We start from the raw sequence: 23,730 nt of genomic DNA, 5'->3' as shown, positions 1-23,730 counted from the left end.
CACTCTGGCTTGATCCACTCAATAAAAGTTGAATTGCGGAAAAGATTCACACACGTTTTCTTGGCTGTTCATCAAGGGTTCTCTATCGACAGATGATCTTGAAACCAGATTGGTTATGGATGCATCTAGAGCAGTAATAAAAAACTCTCGTAATGCCAGGCATTCCTCATCGGACGTATAAAGATGAAATCGCAGTGGGAATAACCACGACATAAGCTATAAAATTGGGTGGGATCCGGAGGAGAATAGAATGTAACAGTATCAAAAGTAAGTGCCACTCTCTATGGGTCGAATACCAAAAAATATCTTATAAAAACATCCAAAAATAGCTTATAATTAAGTGAATAAGTTGAATTAGGCACTTACTACCTATATATTGTAATACCACAGTACATTTATTTAACTCCAACTTATGCTTAATGAGTTAATTCCTCAAATCACATCAAAATTGGGCACATACAGATTTAATCTGCTATATAGAAGTCAACCGGCATAAATGCAGATTAATTCCCGAAAACGAAACTGTCCCAGCGGGATCTATTGTTTGGCACTTGGGATCTCACATATCAACTTTCGCAAACAATGCCCGAAAAGCCAGTAAACGATGCCAAGTTGATCTCATTACATTGTATCATGCCTACATGGCCATTGTCGGGGAAAAGGGTTAGGCACTTTCACCCTTTCGCCAAATGTTTTGCGCTGTTTTGCCAACTTTCCATTCTGCGAGCTGGCAAATTTTCGCACAAAAAGGATTTGGGTTTGGGATTGGGTTTGGGTTCGATGGGTTAATGGCTTTCGGACTTGTATCAATTACCACAAAATGCCACTCGAAATTGTCGCATATCGCACAATGCGAACAATCAATTCGATTTTGGCAAATTTGCCAAATAGCTGTGTTCTTCAAAGGATGCGGATATATTGTCGGCGAATACTTCAACCCCCAAAGATGCGGCAGTTTTCGTGACACCCGATTTGCATAATCATAATCTTGAGGCAAGTCCAAGGTATAAGGGTTGATCTGAAACTCAAATCTCAAATCTCGACCTCGATCCTTTTTCCTGATTCCGATTTCAATACACTTCCGATGCCGATCATTTGCATATCAATGCCAGCGGATATTATTTATTTCCATTATTTTCGGGTATTTCTTATTTCTTATTTTGGATTTCGCCAGTCTCCTTTACCTTCTAATGGGTGCAGATGTCTGCCCGATCGATGCCTTTCGGCCAGCGCGATTTTCTCATAATTATAAATGCAGGCCCATTTCTGAGTCGGTGTCGATATTTTAGACTTTCGGGTCTGCAGATGGAAGTGAAAATATATGATGTTGGAGTTGTGCGCTGGGTTCCTCATCATTAACATAACCAAAAAACTCCTATTGATTGATCCCTGCTTCCTTCCTTTCCACCCGAAAAGTTTGTTGGAGTTTCGTCAGTTTGTTTCATATGTAAATACCACACGGCAGCTGAATTTCATCCGCATAAAGGTGGAAAAGTAGCCGAGCGATCATCAATGCCACTTGATGGTCACACAACGAGATGAAAAATGTGTGAAATTTCAGGTTCCTTCCGTTGCATAATTAGATTGTTATTACTTTGACTTGTTGGTGCTGAAATACTTTTGCTTGATAGGATTTCCTTAGATGTTGAGCTCCCTAACACAGTCCATAGATTGGTTCTGAACTTTTGAACGGTTTAAGAAGCGTAGTACAGTAGGAAAACTAGGTCTTTAGTATACTGTATAGTATAGCCCACAGATTACATCATACACTTAAATAACAAAATCCTACTACCTTTCGATTTCCGTATAATTATCGCATATCCACGGCAAAGTCAACAGCTCCCTCAAGTCGCGATACCTTTTGTTTTTTTTATAGAATTAAAAGAAAAACCCGCCACCGGGGAACAAAGCCATTTGGCCCGCCACACTTGACCACTCACACGAACCTATAAAGGTGGATATATTTTTGTCGTATATTATATATTACATAGTGTTCGTACATAACGAACCTTACACACCTATGCCTATATAAAATGCTAATTTATGGCCAAAACCGATCTATTAACTTGAATGTCAAAATAAATGCGACCGGGCGGCGAGCAACCCCCATATACTCGCATATAAAATTGTACAACCCGAGGGTCCCACAAAAAAAAAAAAATAACACAGGGGTCAGTCGAAAGTCCAGCCCGGGGACTCGATATGCCACCATTGGGTGTCATTTGATTAGCATAATGCAACTATAAATGTGCCATAGCTTACTTTTTACCAATACCGCGACCTTTTGCCGCGACCCGTGGATATACGTATTTGTTTATGTGGCTCTTAATATATACATTTAGTTGTGTTAATGTTGACGTTTGGCTATTTGCCCGCTGGCCAGGTGGAGAAATGGAAATTCGAATGGGCGAAAAATGGCCGCTCGAATGGAGAGGAATAGTGTAATTTGAATATTTATTACGTTATTACTGGCTAAACATATGCCATCGGGGAGGATTTTCATTACGTGCCACAATACCCTCCATTTCCACTCGTAAAGCAACCAAATAATAAGACATTTTTTGTTTTAGGCGACATAAGCATAGAACCTTGCTGGAAAACACCAAAATCTTTCAGATAAATTGTGATTTATTGCACTATTTACACTTCCAAAAATTATATGGAGCCCTACTTAGTTTTCCGTGTACTACACACCCCGTACCTCACCAATCTCCAGTGCCTAGTAATTAAGGGCAAAAGTTGAGACTGGAGAGGCTTGTTCTTGACTTCCATGGGACTCGCCTTATCTGTCATCTCGCTCCATCATCAGCTTATTTGCTTCTTCTAGCTGAAATTTATTGTTCGCTCTGCGTACGTGATCACCCATAAAGGTGTAATAATTTTTATCAAGTCCCCATCCACCTTATGACTTATGCGTGCGTTGCATTGGGACGAATCATCATCACCATGATCCCATGATCGCCTTATGGAGATGGAAATCTCTACGCAGAACTCTTCAAGTTCCGAGCTTTTGGCATCGCTTGTGGGGCACGTGTCGGTATTCTACAGCCTACGAGTTTTTTTTATTTTCGAGATCATTAAAACCATTCTATGTCTATCGATTTTCGGGGTTAACGATTCTCACTTGCGATCAACGTGCCAAATCGCGATAATTTCCTTGGGGGATCAGATGCAAAATTAGGAGAATCACAGTTTTGGGTTGGGCTGATTTCAATTTGCCTATGCTTTCGTTTTCGAATTCCTAAAACTAGAAAACATAATTTGATAAACAAAGCGCACTACTTACGAATAGCTCCATGAAACCCACTAATTTGACTTACATTTAAGTAAATTTCTTAATTTCAGTTACCTTTCATTCCCGAGGATTGATGGCTTCGACTTGAATTAGCATTTAAGCTGATAAAAGGGCTATGCCACCTTAAGACCGAAAGGTGAGAGACCTCCATTAATAGCGCCTGGTATGCCCAGACATGCGTTCAAAATTGCCAGGGACTTAACCCCATTTAACACCCCCGTTTTTCGACTGTCCAACGAAGGACTGTTATCACCTTTCAATAATGAAATGCACATGACCAATTGGTGGCAACAGTCGAGGAGTCAAGTTAGCCCAAAACGAGGGCTAGAAAAATGACTTCAATTAACCATTCGACTGACCAGTGACTAACCAAAAAATGGTTAGTTCAAGGGGTGGTGGTAAAAAAAAACATTCCCTTGGCCAGGACACGCACACCGTATAAACACACAGGGGTTGAAGGGTTGACAGGTCCTGAAATGAAATGAAATGTAATGTTGTTCGGTCTGCTGGCGACCCAAATGATCGTGGCGCCACCTAGCGGCCATCTAGGCGACTTAAACGGGGGGTTTTTCCGCAACTCCTGCTAAATTATTTTCTTCCAACCAGCCAGCCGACGGCTTATCGATTCGCATAAATTAATTTTCATTTAAAACGAATACGAATAAAGTCAACGACGGCAGTGTGGGACATTTTCCTTTTTTTCTTTGTTGGCTATAATAGTGTAATTGTTTGAATCAGAGGCGTAGTTTTCGAAAGGGTTTCATTGGGGGCTTTAACTAACAGCATATAGAGTAGATCATCTCTTTTCAGGTAACTGAAAGCCCCTCCCAACGTTTAGAAATACTTCGCTGTTCCTGCTTGCGATAATAGTTGGGTATATACATATGCATATATAAGGAAATATAGCATATATATTTACATTTTGTGTGTATATAAACATCAGGTGTATTGTGTTGGCATATGGAACCAATAGATGACAAAGGTCGATGTGGCCAACTCACACACATTGCATGTGAGAACTCATTCGTTAGCTTTTGCTTAAGAAGTCTGAAATTTGGCCGCGACACAGCACAGTGGGCCTATGTGGGAATACATGTTAAAAATAAAGTTCAAAATGTAAGATTATACTAATTTTAGATTATACTCGTACGACTCTATTACGACTCCTAAAATCATATGACTTGTAAATGATGCATAAACTATATACGAGCAAGAGAATTTTTTTGACTACATTTTAGGATTAGAATTTCGCCTTTGGGACATGTGAAGCGCATGTAATTCATATGCAAAGAAATTTGAACACACCGAAATGTATATAGACCAAAATATATAGGTATAAACTTGCCTAAAAGGACTCGAGGGAGATATTAATCTACTTTTTTTCCGCCGTTAAGGGAAAAAGGGGCAAGGAGCCAGTGAGTCGGAGCCAAAGCCAAGCGTTTCATTCGTTTCATTTCGCCTCGTTCATTATTATTACCAACTATTCGCGGTTGTTGTTTGCCGGTTGGCTTTAACCTGATACCCGAAACCGAAAACTGAACGGAACCCAGCAGGAAGTACACACACATATGTAATCCCGTACACATCGTCATTTTCACGGGTTTTCAGCTGCTTTTCATTCCCATGTTGCTCCATTTCGGCCACCGCTCTTAACTTTTATTGTTAACATGCAATTCATTTATTAATAACACCGGTATTCATACTCGTACATCAGTAGTGCATGTGTTGCCTGCAGTATCCTCACCCTATTCCATATTTATTCCTTTTGTATTATATTTTCATATAAAGTAAATAAAAAACATTTACCGGTACATATTAACATGGTATATATCGGGTATATAAATGACTTTTAATGCAAACGATTACTATATACCTTTAGTACTTATTCATTACATTTAATTATCGTTTTTCTTTTCTTTCACCAAAGAAATGTTCCCACAGAATTTCTGGACACTTAAGTTTCTCAGAATTCCCGTACTGATTAAATGGTAAAAAACAACAAGAAACCCAAAAAGTAGCCGCCATATTGTGCGCCATATTAAAATGCTTTGACTCAACTTGTCTATCTCGCTCTAAACTATCACTCTCCTTCACTCGTCAAGATTTTCTTTTGGTTTTGTGTGAACTAAAATCATATTTTGTAATAAACTTGTACACAGGTTTAATTAACTTCACACGTTATATATGCAATGTCGCTGCTGAAGTGGCCCTTTCCGATCTTGTTGGAACGAACGGTGCTTTCTTGCCGTCTCTCTTGCACACAGAAAGAGACAGATAGAGAGGGAATCGTCATATTTTAACGAGTTTAATTTGAAAAAACCTTTAAAAGGTAATTAACGTATATTTTTGGCAGTTTTATGACAATTTTTGTTGCTTATGTTGTTGCTTAAGTAAGATACTCATGCACAAAAGAAAAAAGTTATAACCAGATACCAGATCCATATTTGTTTTACTTGGGAGGTTTGTGTTTTTTCCCCTCTTTTTGGGCTTCTACTGCTGTTGGCCAAGTGCGGCGAGTGTTTAAAAAATTACTTAATTGCTGTCATAAACTGGTGACTTTTTTCCACTCTTATTTGCTTTATTGTCATGACTCGGCCGTATACACTGACTGCCAAATGTGAACTGACCACAAGACCGACAGCCTTTGCCTATTGAAATCAAGGCGACTTTTGGGCCAGACTGTACTTTTTGTCTGACAGCCCAAAAAAAAAAAGAAAAAAAACAAACAGCAGCAGCAATCACAATAACAATAATAATAATAGTCGCCGGGTAAACTGGTTGTTAATAATAATATTTTATTGTTATTGCATTACCTGCTAAATGATTAATTCGAAAATGTTGCCTCAGTTTGCAACAAACAAAGGTATTGTATGCATGTGATTTTGTTTTCGGAAATCGTATTCAAGGGGATCGTGGTGAAATCATAGGCATAGTGGCTTATAAAGTTAGCTAGTATATTTAAAAAATTGAGGCACTTTACATTTTGTTATAAAGGACCATATAAAAATGGATGGATAGGCACATCTTTTTTTTCGAAATTTAAATGCCATTTATCATATTATTTGTTATGATTTCACTTCCTCGCATTTAATTAAGTTACTTGATTGTTTAAGTAGCTGCTAGTGAAGCTGAAATGCGGGATTTGGGTTTGCCAGTTCGGTTGCATCGTAAATTCAAATTCAAATAATGTCGAAATACACATTCACTTACTCATCGTGTGGCCACTTAATTGATATCTTTTTGTTGTGTGCTCTGGCGATCTCGTAGCTCTTAGTAGTCGAATCCCGATTCAGATACAGATTCAGATTCCGATTCAGATTCCATTTCAGATTCAGATACGGTTTTTGTGTGCGCTTTTAGTATTTCTCTTGTTTCTGCGATGTCTCATTATATTGTTGCCTTCGTTTGGGGCTTTAATCAGGAAGTTTTTAATTGCGTCGTACGTTTCAACTGGCAGCTAACCATAACCATATCAACCTCCTTCCACCCCCCTCCTTTTATTACCCACCTCCCCTTTCCGGCCGCCTTTGGGGCAATCATCGTGTGGCGTCATTTAATTGAATTATTTCGAACAACAGCAGTAACAACAACTGATGAAAAGAAAAAAATCGTCAAGAAATCAAAAAGATTTCTGCGCTTGATTTTTGCTTCGGTTCCTTTTTTTCTTTTTTTTTTGCGCCAGCTTCCCCTTTTGGATGTATATAATTAATTTTTAATTTGACTCGCCGAAATTGGGTAATAAAAATTGTAAATTGTAGCAAGAAAATACCAGGAAGGTAGTCGGGGAAGTAAGGCATACAGACTTCAATCATTAGTTGCTCGAAGGATTGGGAGAGGGTTGCCTATTGTTCTGCAGGTTTATTGAGCTGAACTCCCTTTTAATAATTCGTGGTGCACTCAAACTATGGCTGCATATAAATTACTGACTAGAAAGTGTATTATCAATAATGTTTTCTGCTTGCGATGGCACAATTACTGGTGTTTTTTCTGCGTGTACACTGCTTTTCTCCACCAAAACTGTTCAATGCTTCTGCATTTTTTTGGCTTTCGATGTGTTTTCCTTCAGTCGCTGCCTTTGCATTATTAAAAATGTAAACAGTGTTTCTTAGGCAAGGCTAACAATCGGCTGGCCTCCCAACCCACCGGGTTTTCCTTAACCTCTCTTGGCCGCCAGCTGCAGTTGACCAGCAGGCAACGAAAAAAGAGCACAAAAAAGTTATTATAATTTCCTTTTTTCGCCTTTAACCGTTTGCCTATATATACGTATACATGTATATGTATGAGTGTAAGGATTTCCCCCCACTTTGTGTTGCTTACAATTTTTCTCGTGCTACCAGTAATCGTCTTCGATATTCCTTGACTTCGACTTCGGGATTTTGGACTTTTGACTTCGTCTTCGACGGAAACGGAAACGTAGCCAAAATGCGACGCCCTGCAGTCGCCCAACACCCCCTTTCAGCACCCTCCCCTCCCCCGCTCGTCCTGTTCTGGTTTGTTGTTATTTTTCTGGTGTAACAATAAAATTTTCTGCCGCTTTCTCCCTTCTTCTTCTTGTGGGCTGTATCCTTTACTAAGGCCAGAAAAAGCAAAAAAAAACGCGCAGAAAAGTAAATGAAAAGGAATCAAAGGCTGCAATATGCCGCCCAGCAATGTTGACGCCGTCTTAACCCTCTACTGCCCCAAACCCCAGCGACACCGTCTGTTGCTGTAGTTAAAAAAAAGAAAGAAGGAAAGCCGCAACCGACACCGGCAAGCAATTGTTGTGCTGTGTTTGGGTTATTTCTACTCCTTTTTTTCGGTTTGGTTTTTCCATTCTTCATTTTTTTCTTCTCCTGTTATTTTCATAAACTTTCAATAATTTTTTACTTTTGCCCATTGGCTGAAGTGCGCTGTAATCGAACAGATGGGTATATGGAATATGGTATACTTTACAAAAATTCATATTTTGTGGTAACAACGAAGTGTTTTTTCAGTTAAAGAATCCGCAAAATGTCAGGGCTTAAATTAATTACTATATTGGTAATATATTATACACTTCAATGCTGTTTTCTTTCTATTACTATTTAATTATAAAATAAGATAACATTTTGATATTTTGATTTTGTGCCATTCGAGTCGTTAGAGCTTAACTTTTTGACTCAGCTTGCAGCCGAAGATTTTGTTACACAAGTCGAAATTTCGTTACTTTTTTTTTGTTTTTTTGAACCGGCTCCTTATTAATTTTGGTGCAATTTTTCGCCCCTTTCGCTGGCGGCCCCCTGGAAATTCTTTCACCACTTTCCCGCCCTCGGACTTTCCTTGTTTATCCTTGTTGTTTTTCGGTGGGTGGCCGCCTGCTGCTTATCGTAATTCATTTGGCATTCTTGTTACCCATTCCATTTGTCGAGCGATTCCTGGCAAGGCGGCCCAACATTAATTTCTATATTGAATCCTTTTTTTTCTTTTATAGACTTTCCACAGACTTTTCACCCACCTTAAAACCCCCTTCCCCCATCCGCCCCGTGTTTTTTGTTGCGTGCGACGGATCGCGTTTTATACCATTTCTATCTATCTTTCGCTTAAATTGTCAGTTAAGCGACTTTCGAAACACAATGCCGCGACAAAAGCAAAACTTTACACGCACGAAACCCAGGGATTGGAATGATACTCGGATACTTGGATACTTGGGTACTTGGTACTGCGATTGAATTGGCTGGGACTGGCTGGATCGGCTGGGTTCCCATCGCGGCTTATAATTTGCGATGGGAAACCACAGAGAAGCCTATCTGTATCCCATGGATGCGTGTGTTTCCCCATTTTACTTCCCATCACTTGGTTGATGGATTCTTGGTTTTTGTCAATGTTTCAGGTCAATATGTTCGTTGTATTCAAACATTTATACAAAACTACTATATAACCATTGTATGAACAAATAAAAATTACTTGTAAATAAACAAATTAGTTCCCTACCAATCTGAACTTCAACCTCTGGGCTCCGATAAGCTTTTCGATCCCCACTCCCCTTGCGTTTTGGGCTCTGTCCACGGAAGTTGACATTAGCCTGGGTGATGATGCCCAGGGAGAAAAGAAAAAAATAGAAAAAATAAAAAACCAACCAGCAAGACAAACACAGAGAGTGGCAAGATGAAAGGTCTACACATGGAAATTAAAAAATAAATAAAACGAAATGAAATAGAGTGGGGAGAGATAGGAAAGACATTCACCCAGACACTCAAGACACAACATCCACCTTTTAATTGTGGTAAAAATGGAGTAATGACGGAGCTCGTCTTTCGGAAGTTGGCATTTTGACTTAGTATTATGTACTATTATTGTTATTATTTTAGTTACCCGGAGCGGTCTTAGACAAACAGAAAGTCTGCATTGCATGCTGTCGCTGACATTTTCAGCGGCTGCCTCTCTGCTTCATTTTGTTTTTCTTTTTTTTTTTTCACTCTTTTATATATATGTATGTATTTTTTTGTGTGGCTCTTAAAAGGCTGACTTGGTGGGGTCGCCACTACGCCACCAAGCCACTACCAGCACAAATAGTAGCACCACCACCACTCTTTCTACGCAACCACATCCGGCCCTCGTCTTTTGGGGAAGTAGAGTGCTGACTTTGAGTCAGAGTCTTTAGCTTGACTTTGAGTTTCGGCTCCCACACACGTGGGCTTTCTGGAACTGGGGAGCTACTAGAGCTACTGGAGCTACTGGAGCTGCAAGAGAAAGTTCACTGGGTCAGGCCAAAATCGGGTAGCAGGAGGCTGGCCAGTTATCACTTGAAGATAATATCCAGAACATTGCCTCGGTCATTCACTTGACACTTGGCACTTTGAAAAGGAGTTATCCCTCGACTGTGGGAAATGTGTGAACTTCTGTGGGAAATGATGTGGAAAATGTTGAAGGATAGCTCTAATATTGTAATACTAACTGAGCAGAGAGTTTCTTATGCAACCATCTTTCCCATTTCTGTTCCTATATTGGCTAATATATCTGTTAAATTTCCGGAGTTTTTGTATCGCCAATTTGTTGTTTATTAAAATTCGCATGTCGTCGAATTTGACATACGCCTGTCAGAACCTGGAAATTACATTTATTTTTTTCTCTCCAATTCGTATTTTTTTCCTCTCCAAGAAGGAAACATTGTTATTTCTTTTTTTTGGTAGAAGAATATATACGTTTTTTTTAAGGGTCGTCTGGCAATCGGTAGTTGGAAGTTGGGGGAGTGCAGGGTACTGGCAAGTCCATCAATCATCAGTCACACATCCAAGGCGGAGCAGAGTTGCGCACTCAACGTAACATTCAAATCAATCAAAATGCGACTGCGACTTCTAACTGTTATGTTTTTGTACATATATACATACATTTTTTTTGTATTTTTGTATGGGGGGAAATTCGAGCCCTTAGTTGTATGCAAAACGCAAATCTAATTTTTCATCGAATGTGTATATGTAGCAAATAGTTCATGCAAGAATTTCCACGTCATTTTCCTCCTTGCTGATGAAGTTGTTCGGAATAATGAATAATGTGCCCGATTTCGAGACAAAGTGGGGAGGTAATGCTCATATGGCGTGCTTTATACCAAGCCACAAATCCATATGGTAGCAAGTTTAAGTACCCATCTCCACCACCACCAGCTGCTTTGGGTTTTATATACATACATATATATTTTTTCTGGCCCAAGTAGACCTTGGATTCTAATTCCTGCTGTCAGAGGCGAGCTGAAAACTCATTCACACTCATTCAATCATTGCTTTTCACATCTAAAGCGCTAGTTTGGCTTATACAAAATATCGGTTGTATTCTAATATTTGTTTTGCATTTCGGTAAGTGCAAATGGAGTATTTCTACCTCTTCCTGCTCATAAATTTAACACTTCAAGTGTCTGGCAAGAATGCTTTCTGTAAAGCAAAGGACCTTGGTAATAAGAGGAGTACGATACTTTCGCTTGGGATTGCACCACAGAACGCTGGGTAGGACTAAAGGATGCGACAAGACCTCGGCCACAGTGCTCACCAGCCATTTGCCTAAGAACCAGCAAACGGAGTTACTGCCCGAGGAGCCAAGAAAGCCGGAAGAACTAATGCAGCATTTGGGTCCACGTCGCAATGAGCAGGAGCAGCGAAGGATTCGAAGAGCTCAATACGAATCGCACCTCAAGGAGCTGCTGCAGCAAAGACCCGTGGACGCCGAGATGGCCATACAATGTGTGCCTTTTGTCAAAGTGTCTGGCGGTTCGGAAAATCCCCTTAAAAGGCGATACGATAGTGCCGAAACGCTCCTCGAGCAGGTCAGTGATCCCAAAGAATTGGCCAAGGAGGTGATTAAGTTGACCAGGGAGTTGCGCATGGAGCGTCAGAAAAATGAAATTGTTATGCAAAGTTTTTTGGATCTTGAGGAGTCGTTATTTCTGAAGAACTCGGCACCAAGTTCAGATAACTCCCCCCCGAAGCCACCCAACCAAAATCCTAATTGCAAGTCCAAGTAAATGGATCTTATAATTCCCCTTATCCTTTTATATCAAATTTTATTTCGTGCAAATCTTTGGCTTAATCTGGCAATTCGCGAAAGAAAATTTACATCAAATAAAAGCGCATTTTCTAATTTGTAGGCTATTTTTTTTTTCCAAAATTCATATAGCAATGCCACGATCAAGGGAATTATCTAATGGGTAATACATCGGCATTTTCACAATCCTCCACAAAGCTCGGCTTTTCCCCTTGCGGCGGCGTTCGGCACTGGCGAGGAAAATGCCAGAGATGTCACTTGTCTAAAAATAGCATTGTGATCGCATATAAATTATAATTGAAATTATCCATACACTGGTTGGCTGATAAAAAGCGCTGCCTCGAATCAGAATCTGAATCCGAGATATATATGACAAGTGGAGGAGCGAAGCCGACCGAGCGACTGGACGAAACGAGATGAGCAGAGAAGAGACGGTGCCGTTGATGACTTGATTTCAAATTTGAAATGATATTTTAAGAAACTAATGCCTGCTGGTGCGGGAATCTGTTCGCCTGTCTAATCCACCCCCAAGCCCCCAGCCCCCAACCCACCAGTGCCATCAACTGCCCCACCGGATCTACACCCTGCGACACTTCGTGGGCATGTTAAATGTCATTTAATAGTTGACAGTTGCACTTGCTTTTGCTGTTGCTGTTGCTGCTGCAATGATTATTATTGCAGTTTATTTTTTGTATCTAGCAAAAATTTATGTGTAGGTGGTTTTAAATTTATGTGGTCGTCGTTGTCGTTGTCGTTGTCGTTTTAGTTGTCGTTTTCGTCGTCGTTGTCGACGCCAAAACAAGTCGCGAAAAATTCTTTTGAATTTGGGTTCGTTTTTCTTTAATAAAAGTAAATTTTATTGCTTACACTAAAAATGCATTGCACTGTGTGTGCTGTAGGCTAATGCTCTCGTGGCTTCACAGATTCAGATGCAGAGCCGCGAAAAGATACTTTCAAAGATACAAATACATATGCTGATGCAGATCATTTGCTTATTGAAGACATCCTGTGACTTGCAACCTTTTTTGTTCAATTTGGCGCCCCAAAAACAGAAAACAACCTGACAATCAAATAAAATTATAAAATGCGCTTATACTCTGGCCTCATTGGAGTGCAATTTGTATTAAAATGGGTCAATCTATTACTGTGGATTCTTGTAAATTGGCTGAAATGTCTAGATAATACTTTGTATCTTATCTTCAAAGATTAGGATATTTTTGGCTACTCATAATGTTTGTAATGTTTTAAAATTAAATAATAAAAATGTTTCCATTTAAGCTGTATTATGTTACAGCTGTCAAAAACTCAAAAACTTTCCATGGCCCAGCAATTATTTTTTTGCTGAACTTTGATCATTGCTTTGATTTTCACGCAGCTTGCCGGCGATCTTTTGGCTCTTCGACCCCGCCAAAGGTGAATAGAAAGTTTCTGTTTATTTTGGCAAATCATAAAAATGGCGATGGTCATGGATCACAGCCCAGGAAAACACGAAAAAGCCAACACGAAAAAGTCCAAAAAATACAGCGTACAGTTGCGGATAAGCCGAAATCAGTCAGATATTCAGTCGCTTTGTCAGTTAGTCATTAAGTCAGTTTGCCAGTTTGCCAGTTAGTCAGTCGGTCAGCCAAGCGTCTCCGAGTTCAAGTTTTCTTATCGGTGGCTGCTCAAATTCCACCTGCTCTTTTTTCGAGTGTGCGCCATTTTTGAATTTCGTTTTCTGGACGAATGCCTCTAATATGAGTTAACAAAAAAACCAAATATATAAATATATGTATATGAACCAAAAAAAGAACATAGAAAATGGGAAAGAAATGAAAACATTTTTCAAATTTTATGCTCATTGTTAGTTATGTATTTTTTTATATTTCTTTCGATTTTTGTATTTGGCTAATTAGCGTAGCCCCTGGGAAATGGAAATGCTTCGGCCTCCGCCCGCAGCTCTCAAAAGTCGAGTTTCCCTTGAATACACGTAGTACCTATGCCACACATAATCCCACATCCATATCCATATCCAGGTTATAGTCGTTTTTTGTTTTTTGTTTTTTGTGTTTTTTCTTTGCATAAATTAAATATTTTTCGGTTGGGCCATTTGCCGGTGGGTGGCTTTTTGGCCCAGTTGACTGGGCATTCGAAGGTGAGCCAAGAGCGTTTCGGGAATCTCAAGAGCTTGTAGGGGAATGCCCATGGCAAATGGTGGAGGAAACTCTGGACTAGGGTGTGGGCTCGGGTGGAAGAGGTTTAGGTATTAAATCGAAAGATGTGTAATGCTAACGTAATTATAATTCTAACGCCAAGAATGTGAACCCATTGTTAGGCAAGTTAAGAAATGCATGAGTAATGAAAACGATAAAGAAATCCACTACAAAATGTATTCCTCTTACCCAAACATATCTATAAAAAATTATGTTTTAAATAAAACTAGCTCGCCAGTCGACGTACTCGACTAAAAGTGGAGTAGCGAATCCGAAAGATCTGAAAGTTATTAAAGCGTGGACCCCGCTTACGATGCGGATACTTTATATTGTTTTAGTGGGCTTTTGGCGCTAGATTCACACTATATAGTAACCAAATTAGCTGAGCCCCATCTTTGTTGTTATGCTCGCGTTTAGCTTATTACTATTATGATTTTATATATTTCACGCCGCCATTGTGGCTGCCCATTTGCCGGGTTCAATGACTAATTTATGAAAGTTGGCCTGACTTGACTTTAATTTTGGGTTTTCGGTTCTAGTTTTCTATTTTTTTTTTTGGGGTGGAGAGACCGGACCACCGGAAAGCAGCCAAGTGTTTCGCAGGCAAATATGCGGATTCCAGATCACATGGACTTCCATCGAAGCGAGTGTTTGGTTTATTTTTGTGATATGATACAGATTCCCTAAGAACTTTCACCGACCGCACCAGCAATAAAAAAAACACCCAAGGATCTGAGGATTCCGGGAAGCGGATATTTGTGTATTTGTGTTTGCCTGTGAAATTTCGCGTTCACTTGTTGCGGTCGCATTTAGGGGCATTGTGAGCACACAATAAATAGGCTCCATAGATTACCAGACCTGAGGTTAACCGACAACCTGCCAGAAACAGGTAAGTGCCTCGAAATTGAAATGCCGACAAAGGAGTGGCTGGCAGGAGCAGGATCATTGAAGTCTTGTTGCATAGGATATCCGGCGGTGGGGAACCTTCGTTGTCATCGCCACTTACTGGCCAGGAATTTAACGCCTCTAATTGAGCTATAATGTCTTCGATATGGCCCCAAAATCGAAGCCATTCGGCATTTGACTCGCTTTTCGTGTGCCGACGTAGCGTTGAGAGTAAATCAATTTTTATGCCGCACTTTGCAGTTAATGTTGGAACACACAGTTACACTAAAAACGTTTTTGTTCCATGTGGATAAAATAAACATACACAAAATTAACACAGAAAAAAAGAATAAATTGATCAAATTTGCAGTCGAATTATGCGAGAACATAACTCGATTTTACCTTTGATTATTTGCGGAAGTACAAAAGCAGTCAGATTTTCTGCTCAGTGCACAGATGCCATCGAGGAGATACAAAGATACTCGCGAGCCTCTCGTTACATTAAATATGCATCAAAAATTGATGATGATGCATTTTTAACGATTCGAGGAGATTTTTATGTCGCCAGAAATGCATTTGACAGAGCATCGAGTTCGTCAGATGTATGGGCCCAATACACATGTCCATCATTCCATCAGTCCATCACATTCGACATCTCCATCTCCATCTCCATCTCCATCTCTTCATTTATTTTGACTTGTTTGTCGCTTGTCTGCGCCTCAATTTGATTTTAATGGCCTTTTGATAAATTCCCCCCTTCCTCCTTGGGGCGCCCCCGTAGTCTACAATACTCCACGGCGAAGAACTGCTCTAAGATGTGAAAAACCTGGATGACTATATACATGGCAGTTGCCCTTGGATCGGGTAGTACATGTCATCAGCGCTGGGCGGCGCCACTTTGCGACGCTCACACGCTGCGCGTTAACCTGGACAGTTTGTAATTATTTCTGTGGCCAAATTGAATTGAATTAAAGCGAAGAGGTGAAGTGCACACGGAAAGCAATGGCAGAAACCATCAGGGCAGGCAGTGGGTCTCAAGCATGGAAGACTCGACCTCTGGCTACCGTGTACGTGGGCCAAGGCTGAACATTTAATTTTCTGCAACTCCACTTCACTTTATGCATATGTATGTATATAAGAACCTACCATTTTACTTACTATTTTAATGTTATGCATACGATTAAGTTTGGCCTGATATACCCGATATTCACTACTCCGCTCACCCAGCATAATGAAGCCGGGAGTCGAGCGCAAATGAACAACGAACTTTTTGGCCACAGTTGAGTGATTCTTGGGTGTCGTCTCCGTCTCCGCCATCGTCATCGCCATCGCCATCGCCATCGCCATCGTCATCGTCTTTGGTCTTCTGGTCTTCAGGGCTTCTTAGGCGCTTGCCTGCCTGTTCATCGTCACCAGTCGATGCACCTGTGGCGGTGGTAATCGGCACTAGGTGCTTGGTACTCGGTATTCGTAACTCAGCATTCACTGCTCTCTACTGAGACGCCGAAAAACCCAACATCGATGGAGTGCCCGGGTCCACTGTCACTGTCAAGCGTAATCATAATTTATTGTAATTATTTTGTATTATTTTTTAAAATTGTTTTAATGAGTCTTAGTCGCTGTCGCTGTCGTTGTCGTTGTCGTTGTCGTCTTCGCTGGTTGGCTGGCTGGTTGGTTGTTTGCCTTTTTCTCTGTGATCGCTTTGGCGTTTTACTCGATTCTCTTCAACAACTACCGACAAGTAGTCACCTCGATTTGGTCGTAATTACATTATAGATATTTCCATGTTGTGATTACCGTTGTCTGTCGCACTACCACCAACGATGACTGACTGACTCTCCTTGTGGCATTTTGTCAAATGAACAAATTTCATAATCGGAAGTGTTGCTGCTATAGGTGGGCTGAAGTGGCGAAGTGTTTTCCGAGGGTATGTGTGCTATGTGTGTGTTTACTTTGCGGCGGGCTCCCATTATCCGGGCACTTTTAATGAGCCGCAATTATTGAAATTTCTCGAATGCAACGGCCCATGGGGGGAAGTGCGGGGACTCTGGAGAGCGGCGCTTGTGGGTATTTCCTTATAAAACTTTTGATGAGATTTTTTCGTTTTGGGCTTTTGGTGTTGTTCAAATCGGTTGAAGATTGTGTGATTAGCGCGATTGGTTGGGTTTTTTCCATGGGAAAACCGTGCTAATCAAGGCGATGGATGGCAATGTACATATGACTTATAGAACTGCTTAATGTGTGATGATTAAATGCCTTAAATATGTTACTTACTTGCAATGCTGGCTAGCACAAGTGTAGATAGCTTCAGAACGGATACTCTGTTCCTATTAGCATCAGCTTTTTCAACCTAACCTGCGATATTACTTAGTTCACTTTTCGGATCTCATAGTCATTGCGCAACGTCTGTCATCTTTCGGTTTCGAGATGCTGACGCTGCTGCTTCGCTGGCACCTGTTGTTCTTATGCAAATATAAAATAGTTCCACACTGAACAATGCGATCCCTGACAATGTACACACCCTGTTTTCGGGCCTCTGATGCTGATAAGCCATAGATTCACTTGGGTTCTAACTTATCAGGTCCGGCTTGCGTGAATTGCGGGGTGTTCGGCATTCGGTTTATTTGGTCTCTCTCTCTGTATGCATAAGAGCGATAAGATATAGACTGTCTTCCTGGGTATTTTGGTTTTTCTTTTATTTCGTGGACCTCAGCCACAGCTTAGGTTTCATCAGCTAAACCGCAGCATGCCAAAGCGATGAGGCCAATTTTCCTAGAACAACTAGTGCTTTCGTTTTCTCTTCGTTCATTTGGGCCTTTTTTTTTTTTAAGGGGAAGTTGTACCCCCAAACAAATATGTAAATAGAGGCAGATGCCTGAGCAATAATAACACTTTACATTAGTAATCATAGAAATTATTTCATTGTTTGCCCTGCGATAAGGAATTCCTCAGCCACAAATAAGTGGAAGCTCAACCAAAAAGAAAAAATACAAGCATGACGACGGCTGTTGTATTTGAATTTCTTCACATCTGACATGTGGTGGTTAGTACAGTTGCGAAAGTCAATAAGATTAGCATCCGTCACACATCATCGTTCCAAAAATCAGAGGAAACGTTCTCGCGTTTCATCATGAAAACATTTTGCTGATGATTAAGGCCTTTCTCGAATCTCGATTGATTCATGGATAAAGTTTTTAAGGCAAGTACCTAAACATATTTATGCATAAGTTCCGAATCCGAAACTCGAGGAGCTCAAACTTCTGGCTGTTCATCATCCACATCATGATTGTCGCCATCGTCGTCGTGCCCAGCTCATTACTTTTATGACTCTTTGTGCCTTAACTGGTCCCTCTGCCCTGCCCCCTTGCAGAAAGTGATCCAAATCTATTGACTGAACTCCCAGAGAGGAACGATGGTAGTACACACCTGAGAACTCGGGAGTAACAAGCGAATGGATTGTTATAATTTTTTATGATATGCTGGCGCATATTTCTGGTTAACTATTTATGCCAGCAGCAGGAATAAAGCTATGTACGTGTATACCATACCCCCTGCTTTGTGTGTGTGTATTTTTTATTGCCATTCATGCATAATGCCAAAAAGATAAATAACAAATAAATTTTCCAACTATGTACACTCGATCTCGCTCGCTCTTTCCCAGTCGGTGTGGTAATTATTAATAAATGCCTGCCCACCCTTTATCCCTCTGGCAAAGAAGCCTCCTCTTTGGGCTCTCTAATAATATTCACGCTTCGCTTAACATTGAAGAAAACTTAAGACTGCGAAAGAAGAGTCTTCGAATCTCCGGGCTCTGAAGTCAGTCTGTAAACTGAAAACTGAAAACTGACTGGTGACTGGTGACTGGGCCGTGCCCTTAGCGTTCCGAACAGGCAAACAACCAAACCACCCGACACAACCAATTGTCTTTTGGCATATTTTCAAGTTGAACGCTCGCCTCGTTTTTTCTGTTTTTCAACCATCTTCCTTCTACCATTTCTCGAGATTTTCTAGTGCGATTAAGCGAAAAACGAAACAGTCTCATAAAAAATATTTCTCTCCCACTCTGGCGATTGTGTTTGCTTTGCTCATACATAAATATAGTGGAAATGGTGGGGAAAATGGTGGCTTTGGTGCTGGAATTTCGAATGGAAACGCAAATTGCAGATAGCCTTGGTCAGGCGAAGTTCAATGACAATGGGTTAAAGTTCAATGGTAATCTAAAAAAAATGAATGGTTATCTAAAAAAAAGCTACTGCAATCAATACCTCAATAACAAAGAAATCTCTTTCCAAGCTACACATTCTGCAAACTGTCAACGTCTGCTGTCAACTCGCCAATAACCCATTCATACAGTCGTTTATACATGCATTCATTCTAGCTGAGAACCCTCGATTGGGTATTTTGGCATCACCCTCGCAATTCCGCAAAACTGCTTTGCATATTGACATCATCATTTTGCCAGAGACGACAAACTGTCAAACAGAACAATTGCTGTCAAATTTACTACAATGAGCGTACCAATGGTATGGCAGAAAAAAAGCGGAGCTGTCAAAGTTTTTATGGCAGGCCAAGAAGCAATTTAAACATATCAATAAATTTTTGACAATTCCCGAAGACACAGCCAACGAAAAGTAAAAAAAAAGAAAAGTAAAGCAACGTAACGTACCGAAACGTACCCACAACGAAACGAAACGAAAGGCAAGGAAAGGAAACAAATGCCAGGGAACACCTTTTCAATAAATTTGCTACAACTGTCAGCGAAACAATGTCATTGTCACGACGCCCTCGCCGAGGTCCTTTGCCTGGTTGTGGCCCACCTCCAGTAGAAGTCCTCACCCTTTTTTCGAGGAATACTCGCACAAATATCGCGAAGGAAGCGACCTATAAACCTGTCACAGGACCCGGGTTCCATTCAATTGAAGCGAAAAGCGAAAAATACTGGCAACGACGACATTATTGTCGCTAAACAAACGATCAAATGGCAATTTAAAAGTTTTTATTTAACACTAAATCACCCACACCAACGACCAATGGAGCCACCCAGCACCCGGAAAAAAAAAAACCTCCAACTTTCAACCACCTGACATTCGCTTTCTTTTTCAATTTCGAACCCTTTCGACGAAAACCCAACCCTTGCGCGATTTTCAATAACTTTTGTGCCGGGCGAACAAAAGGCGCAAAACTTTAGCGACTTAAATTATGGTCTTGTTGCTGCTCCACAGTCTTTATTCGTATTATTTCTTCCTTTTTCATACTCTATATACGTATTTTGTTGTGCTCCGTTGTTGTCAGTTTTCCGTTGGAGCTCATCGACTGCCTGACTTTTGACTCCCCACTTTTGACTACTTGCCGCTGTTGTCTTGTTGCATGCATGAAAAAATTGCTGTAATTCAAGGGGCGTGGGATGGAAGATGTGGCTTAGGGGCAAGGATATTGCAACATGAGTGAAAGGCATTTGACACGGGGTTAAGCGCCTCGGCCTAAAGGGTTTTGATTCCTGACCTTGTCGCTAGATCTGCAAACCCCCTTTCGGTTGGGATAGATTTCAGCCAGTCGGGATAATAAAAACGCGGTGTTTATAAAGCATATTCAACAGGGTAAGAACGCCACTTAATTGGCATTCCAACTAGATAATTTATTGGCTCCGACAAATAAACAGAATCAATAGATTAATCCAGCAGCGTTGAAAAGAACATGTTTTTGTTACTCATTCATTTGCGATTCAGCCGCTTAGTTCTACTTCCAGGGCTGAAAGGCAGCACGGGTTCGTTCTGATCTCTTGTTCATAAAAGCAATGGTCAGATGACGTTTGGCAGGAGTTAGCGTTTGCTTCGATTGCTTCGATTGCATCGGCTGACCCATCAGGGCGATGCTTCCCAGACTGCTGTCCACCGGAACGGATCGGTATCTTCGACGGACACGCGGAATCGGCTTGGGGCGGCTTGGAAACTTTGGTTTCTTATTAATTTTCTTGCTCACCTTCGGTGGCGGGATCATGATCCGCTCGCTGGTGGCGTTGGGCTGGCGATAGCGTCTGCCACTTGGCGAACGCTTGATTCGCGAGCTCACGCGCTCCACAGAACGATGATCCTGCTCCTTTTTCGGTTGCTCAGGTTCCTGGATTCCTTGCTGAGATGGTTGAGATGGTTGAGACGGTTGAGTCGGTTGAGTCGGTTGAGATGGTTGGGATATTTGCCATCCACCGCGGGCTCGACGAAATATGCCCGATCCATTGCTCAGTGGATCATCGATGGCCTCTTCCCGCTGCAAATCTCTTATCAAACGCTCCTGCATCTGGAGACTGTGCCTTTGGCGACTGGTTAAAATGGGACGTTTAACTGGGGATATTGGTTGGATTACCGATAGTCGTTGTACCAGCTTGCGGTTCTTTTCCTTTAGCAATTGGCACGGCGGTATGCCGGCCCCGGCATTTGGTATTTGGGTTGCTCCGGCGGCACCTTGGAATTGATAGGGCGTATACCACGGGAAGTTCACGTTTCGCATTTGTCGACCAACATGCGATGATCTTGGGGGCTTAATCTGGCCCGTGTTGCTCCTCGCTGAATGCTGGGCTTTCCCCTCCTTAGCTGACTTTTCCTTTCGCTTGCCATCGATATTATTCGGACGCTCCAGATTTTTCCGCAATTGAGCTCCGCCAGCCAATCGTTTTTTCCTAGGCCGTTTCACTATCCACGGTTTTTCGTAGCTCCTTTGTGGCAAAGGTTTTTTCTTGAGTGTTCTTTGCTTTGATCCCGATCTCATCTTCTCTACTGGATTCGCCCTTACCGCTGGCTTGGGTGCAAATGCAATTCGGTTGCATTCACCCGCCTTAATGCGTTGACTTAAGACACGACTCTTGACATTTATGGGCTTGTGGGTTCGTTTGGCGCGAAGTGATTGACTCGTTTTCTGCACAGATGGCATTTTGTGAAAGCGACCTGGTGAAGGAGACCGGCGCACCTGAGGAGCCGAAGGAGACCCCGATCGGTTGCGAAAAGGTGACCCAGTCTGCACCTTCTGGGGGCTTTCCTGCATTTTCCTTACTTGCCGCGGCTTCTGGTCTGGGCTAAGTTTCATCTCCGGAAGATGGTTGTGTACTTGAAGGACCTTCTCCTCGGTGATTTTCTCGGCGTCCTTCTGTGGTTCTGTCCTCTTCTGGTCGGCATCCTTTTCCGGTTTCGGCGCTGGGCATTTCTCCGTATCCTTGGTCTGGGCAAATCGAAGACGCTTTCGGGGTCGCTTGACTGGCGAGGGGGGAACATGCAAAAGGATCTCCCTTTGCTCACCATCTTGGGGCAAATGTGTTTCGTCGATGATTACGCCATTCAGACTACGGCGACCTGCATCCGCCAGCTGGAAAATAGTGGTGGAACTCTTCTTACGACTCCGAATTTTGGGCCTTGATTGCTTTTTCGGTGGACCGGCGTTTTTAAGAATGGACTGCTTCTTTGGTGGTGTTGCCAATTGCGGCGGCGACACCTTCATCTGTAGTCTTACGTTGGGATTGGTCGGATACTTCGGACGTTGTGTGATTGCTTGCTTTTTCACAGATCGCGGCTTGTGGAGCAGCAGATCGTCGAAGGCCTCCTTGGACTGGGCAATCAGCTCGTGAAAATTCAAGCGATCCGGCTTGGCAAAGTACATGTGACCCTTGTAGTCGGCCACATCCCCGAGGGTATGGTGCTCTGCGACCACCTGGGCCACGATTCGCTTCATATTGCTGCGGTTCAGCTTCAGATGATTGGCCACATTCCTGGCCAAGGCCTTCAAAGCACCACCAGAACCACCTACCTGTGGCGCGCTCCAGATACTCTGTTGCATTCCTTTGGGGAATTGGGAAATGGTGCTGTGGGGATATAGATGGTCTTCCAGTAATAGTAACGAAAACAATTAATTTAAACTTGGGCCGAAAGGTGCTTGTTCTGGTTTACTAAAACTGCTTAATGTAATCGGTTTTGTTTCTGTGTTTTCTAATTTTGTTTTCAATTTTTATTTTTTTTGCTTCTGTCAATCGGATCGGATGCCCTTAGGTTTTGAAGTGTACTGTAAAAATGGAAATGCTTGCGTTTACTGAAAGATTACCCAGTCATGCTGAAAAGCATTTGGAAAGCACATTTTACAAAACATTCCTAGGCCCAAGTGTTTGAAATTTCAATGCCTACTGAGTTGGTCATTTACTTATATTATCTTTATTATTTTTGAGCGAGCATTAGGCGGATCCTTGGGCAGCTGAGCCCGCCGAAAGCAGGTGATCCACCAGTAGCCACGTGCTAAGACTGGAACTATCCCCTATCAATGGCTCTCGAAATGGGCAATCAAGCGTCAGGAGGTCAGGAGGAAAACGCAAAACTCGACGGGGAATTTAAAGGTACCCAAGGGCCAGGAAGAAAACCATCGAACGAACCGCAAGACATCACACAAGGCTCAGGGTAGGAAGAAAAATTATAAATGATTTCATTAAGACGAGACAGAGAGAGAGAGGGAGAGGGAGAGAGGGAGAGAGAAGAAGCATCGAGGGTCGTCGTAGGTCAGGAATGAAGGTTGATGCACCTGCAATTCTTAGTGCACCTTGGGCAGGTGAGTTGTCCTCGTTTTGCTTAGGGGTGGGAAAAATGATTTACGCAATGAGCGGACACACAGTTCTGATGATGATGATTCGGTTCAGTAACGCCAAGGGGAGTTCGGAAACCCAAAACTGAACCAAACGGAACCCAACTGAACCGAACCCTTTGCAAAGTTCGATACGGAAGCGCCCCCTCTGTCGCTCCATCGTCTCTTGTCTCCTTTTTTTTTGGTTTTTGCCTCGTTTGGGCCACTTAACCGTAATTAGGGCTTTTCAATATTATTAATGATGATGGTCGCTGGTCT

The 23,730-nt window shown here is 41.8% G+C and overlaps 2 protein-coding genes across 2 annotated transcripts; one reads left to right on the top strand and one right to left on the bottom strand.

The window, feature by feature from the left end:
* Positions 1–11,013: 11,013 nt before the first annotated feature.
* Positions 11,014–11,881, top strand: LOC6551624. Its single transcript, XM_001978518.2, has 2 exons — positions 11,014–11,103; positions 11,160–11,881. The coding sequence occupies exon 2, from the start codon at positions 11,172–11,174 to the stop codon at positions 11,763–11,765; it is 594 nt and encodes a 197-aa protein (XP_001978554.1). The 5' UTR covers positions 11,014–11,103; positions 11,160–11,171; the 3' UTR covers positions 11,766–11,881.
* An 8,570-nt stretch (positions 11,882–20,451) lies between these two features.
* LOC6551472 lies at positions 20,452–22,779 on the bottom strand. Its single transcript, XM_001978517.2, has one exon. It carries the CDS (start codon positions 22,681–22,683, stop codon positions 20,599–20,601), a length of 2,085 nt encoding a protein of 694 aa, XP_001978553.1. The 5' UTR covers positions 22,684–22,779; the 3' UTR covers positions 20,452–20,598.
* Between the last annotated feature and the right edge of the window lie 951 nt (positions 22,780–23,730).

Source organism: Drosophila erecta, unplaced genomic scaffold (assembly GCF_003286155.1).
Source record: "Drosophila erecta strain 14021-0224.00,06,07 unplaced genomic scaffold, DereRS2 tig00000126-arrow-pilon, whole genome shotgun sequence".
Taxonomy (NCBI): Eukaryota; Metazoa; Arthropoda; class Insecta; order Diptera; family Drosophilidae; genus Drosophila; species Drosophila erecta.
Note: the sequence above shows the minus strand (reverse complement) of the source record. Positions and strands in the feature narration are given on the sequence as shown.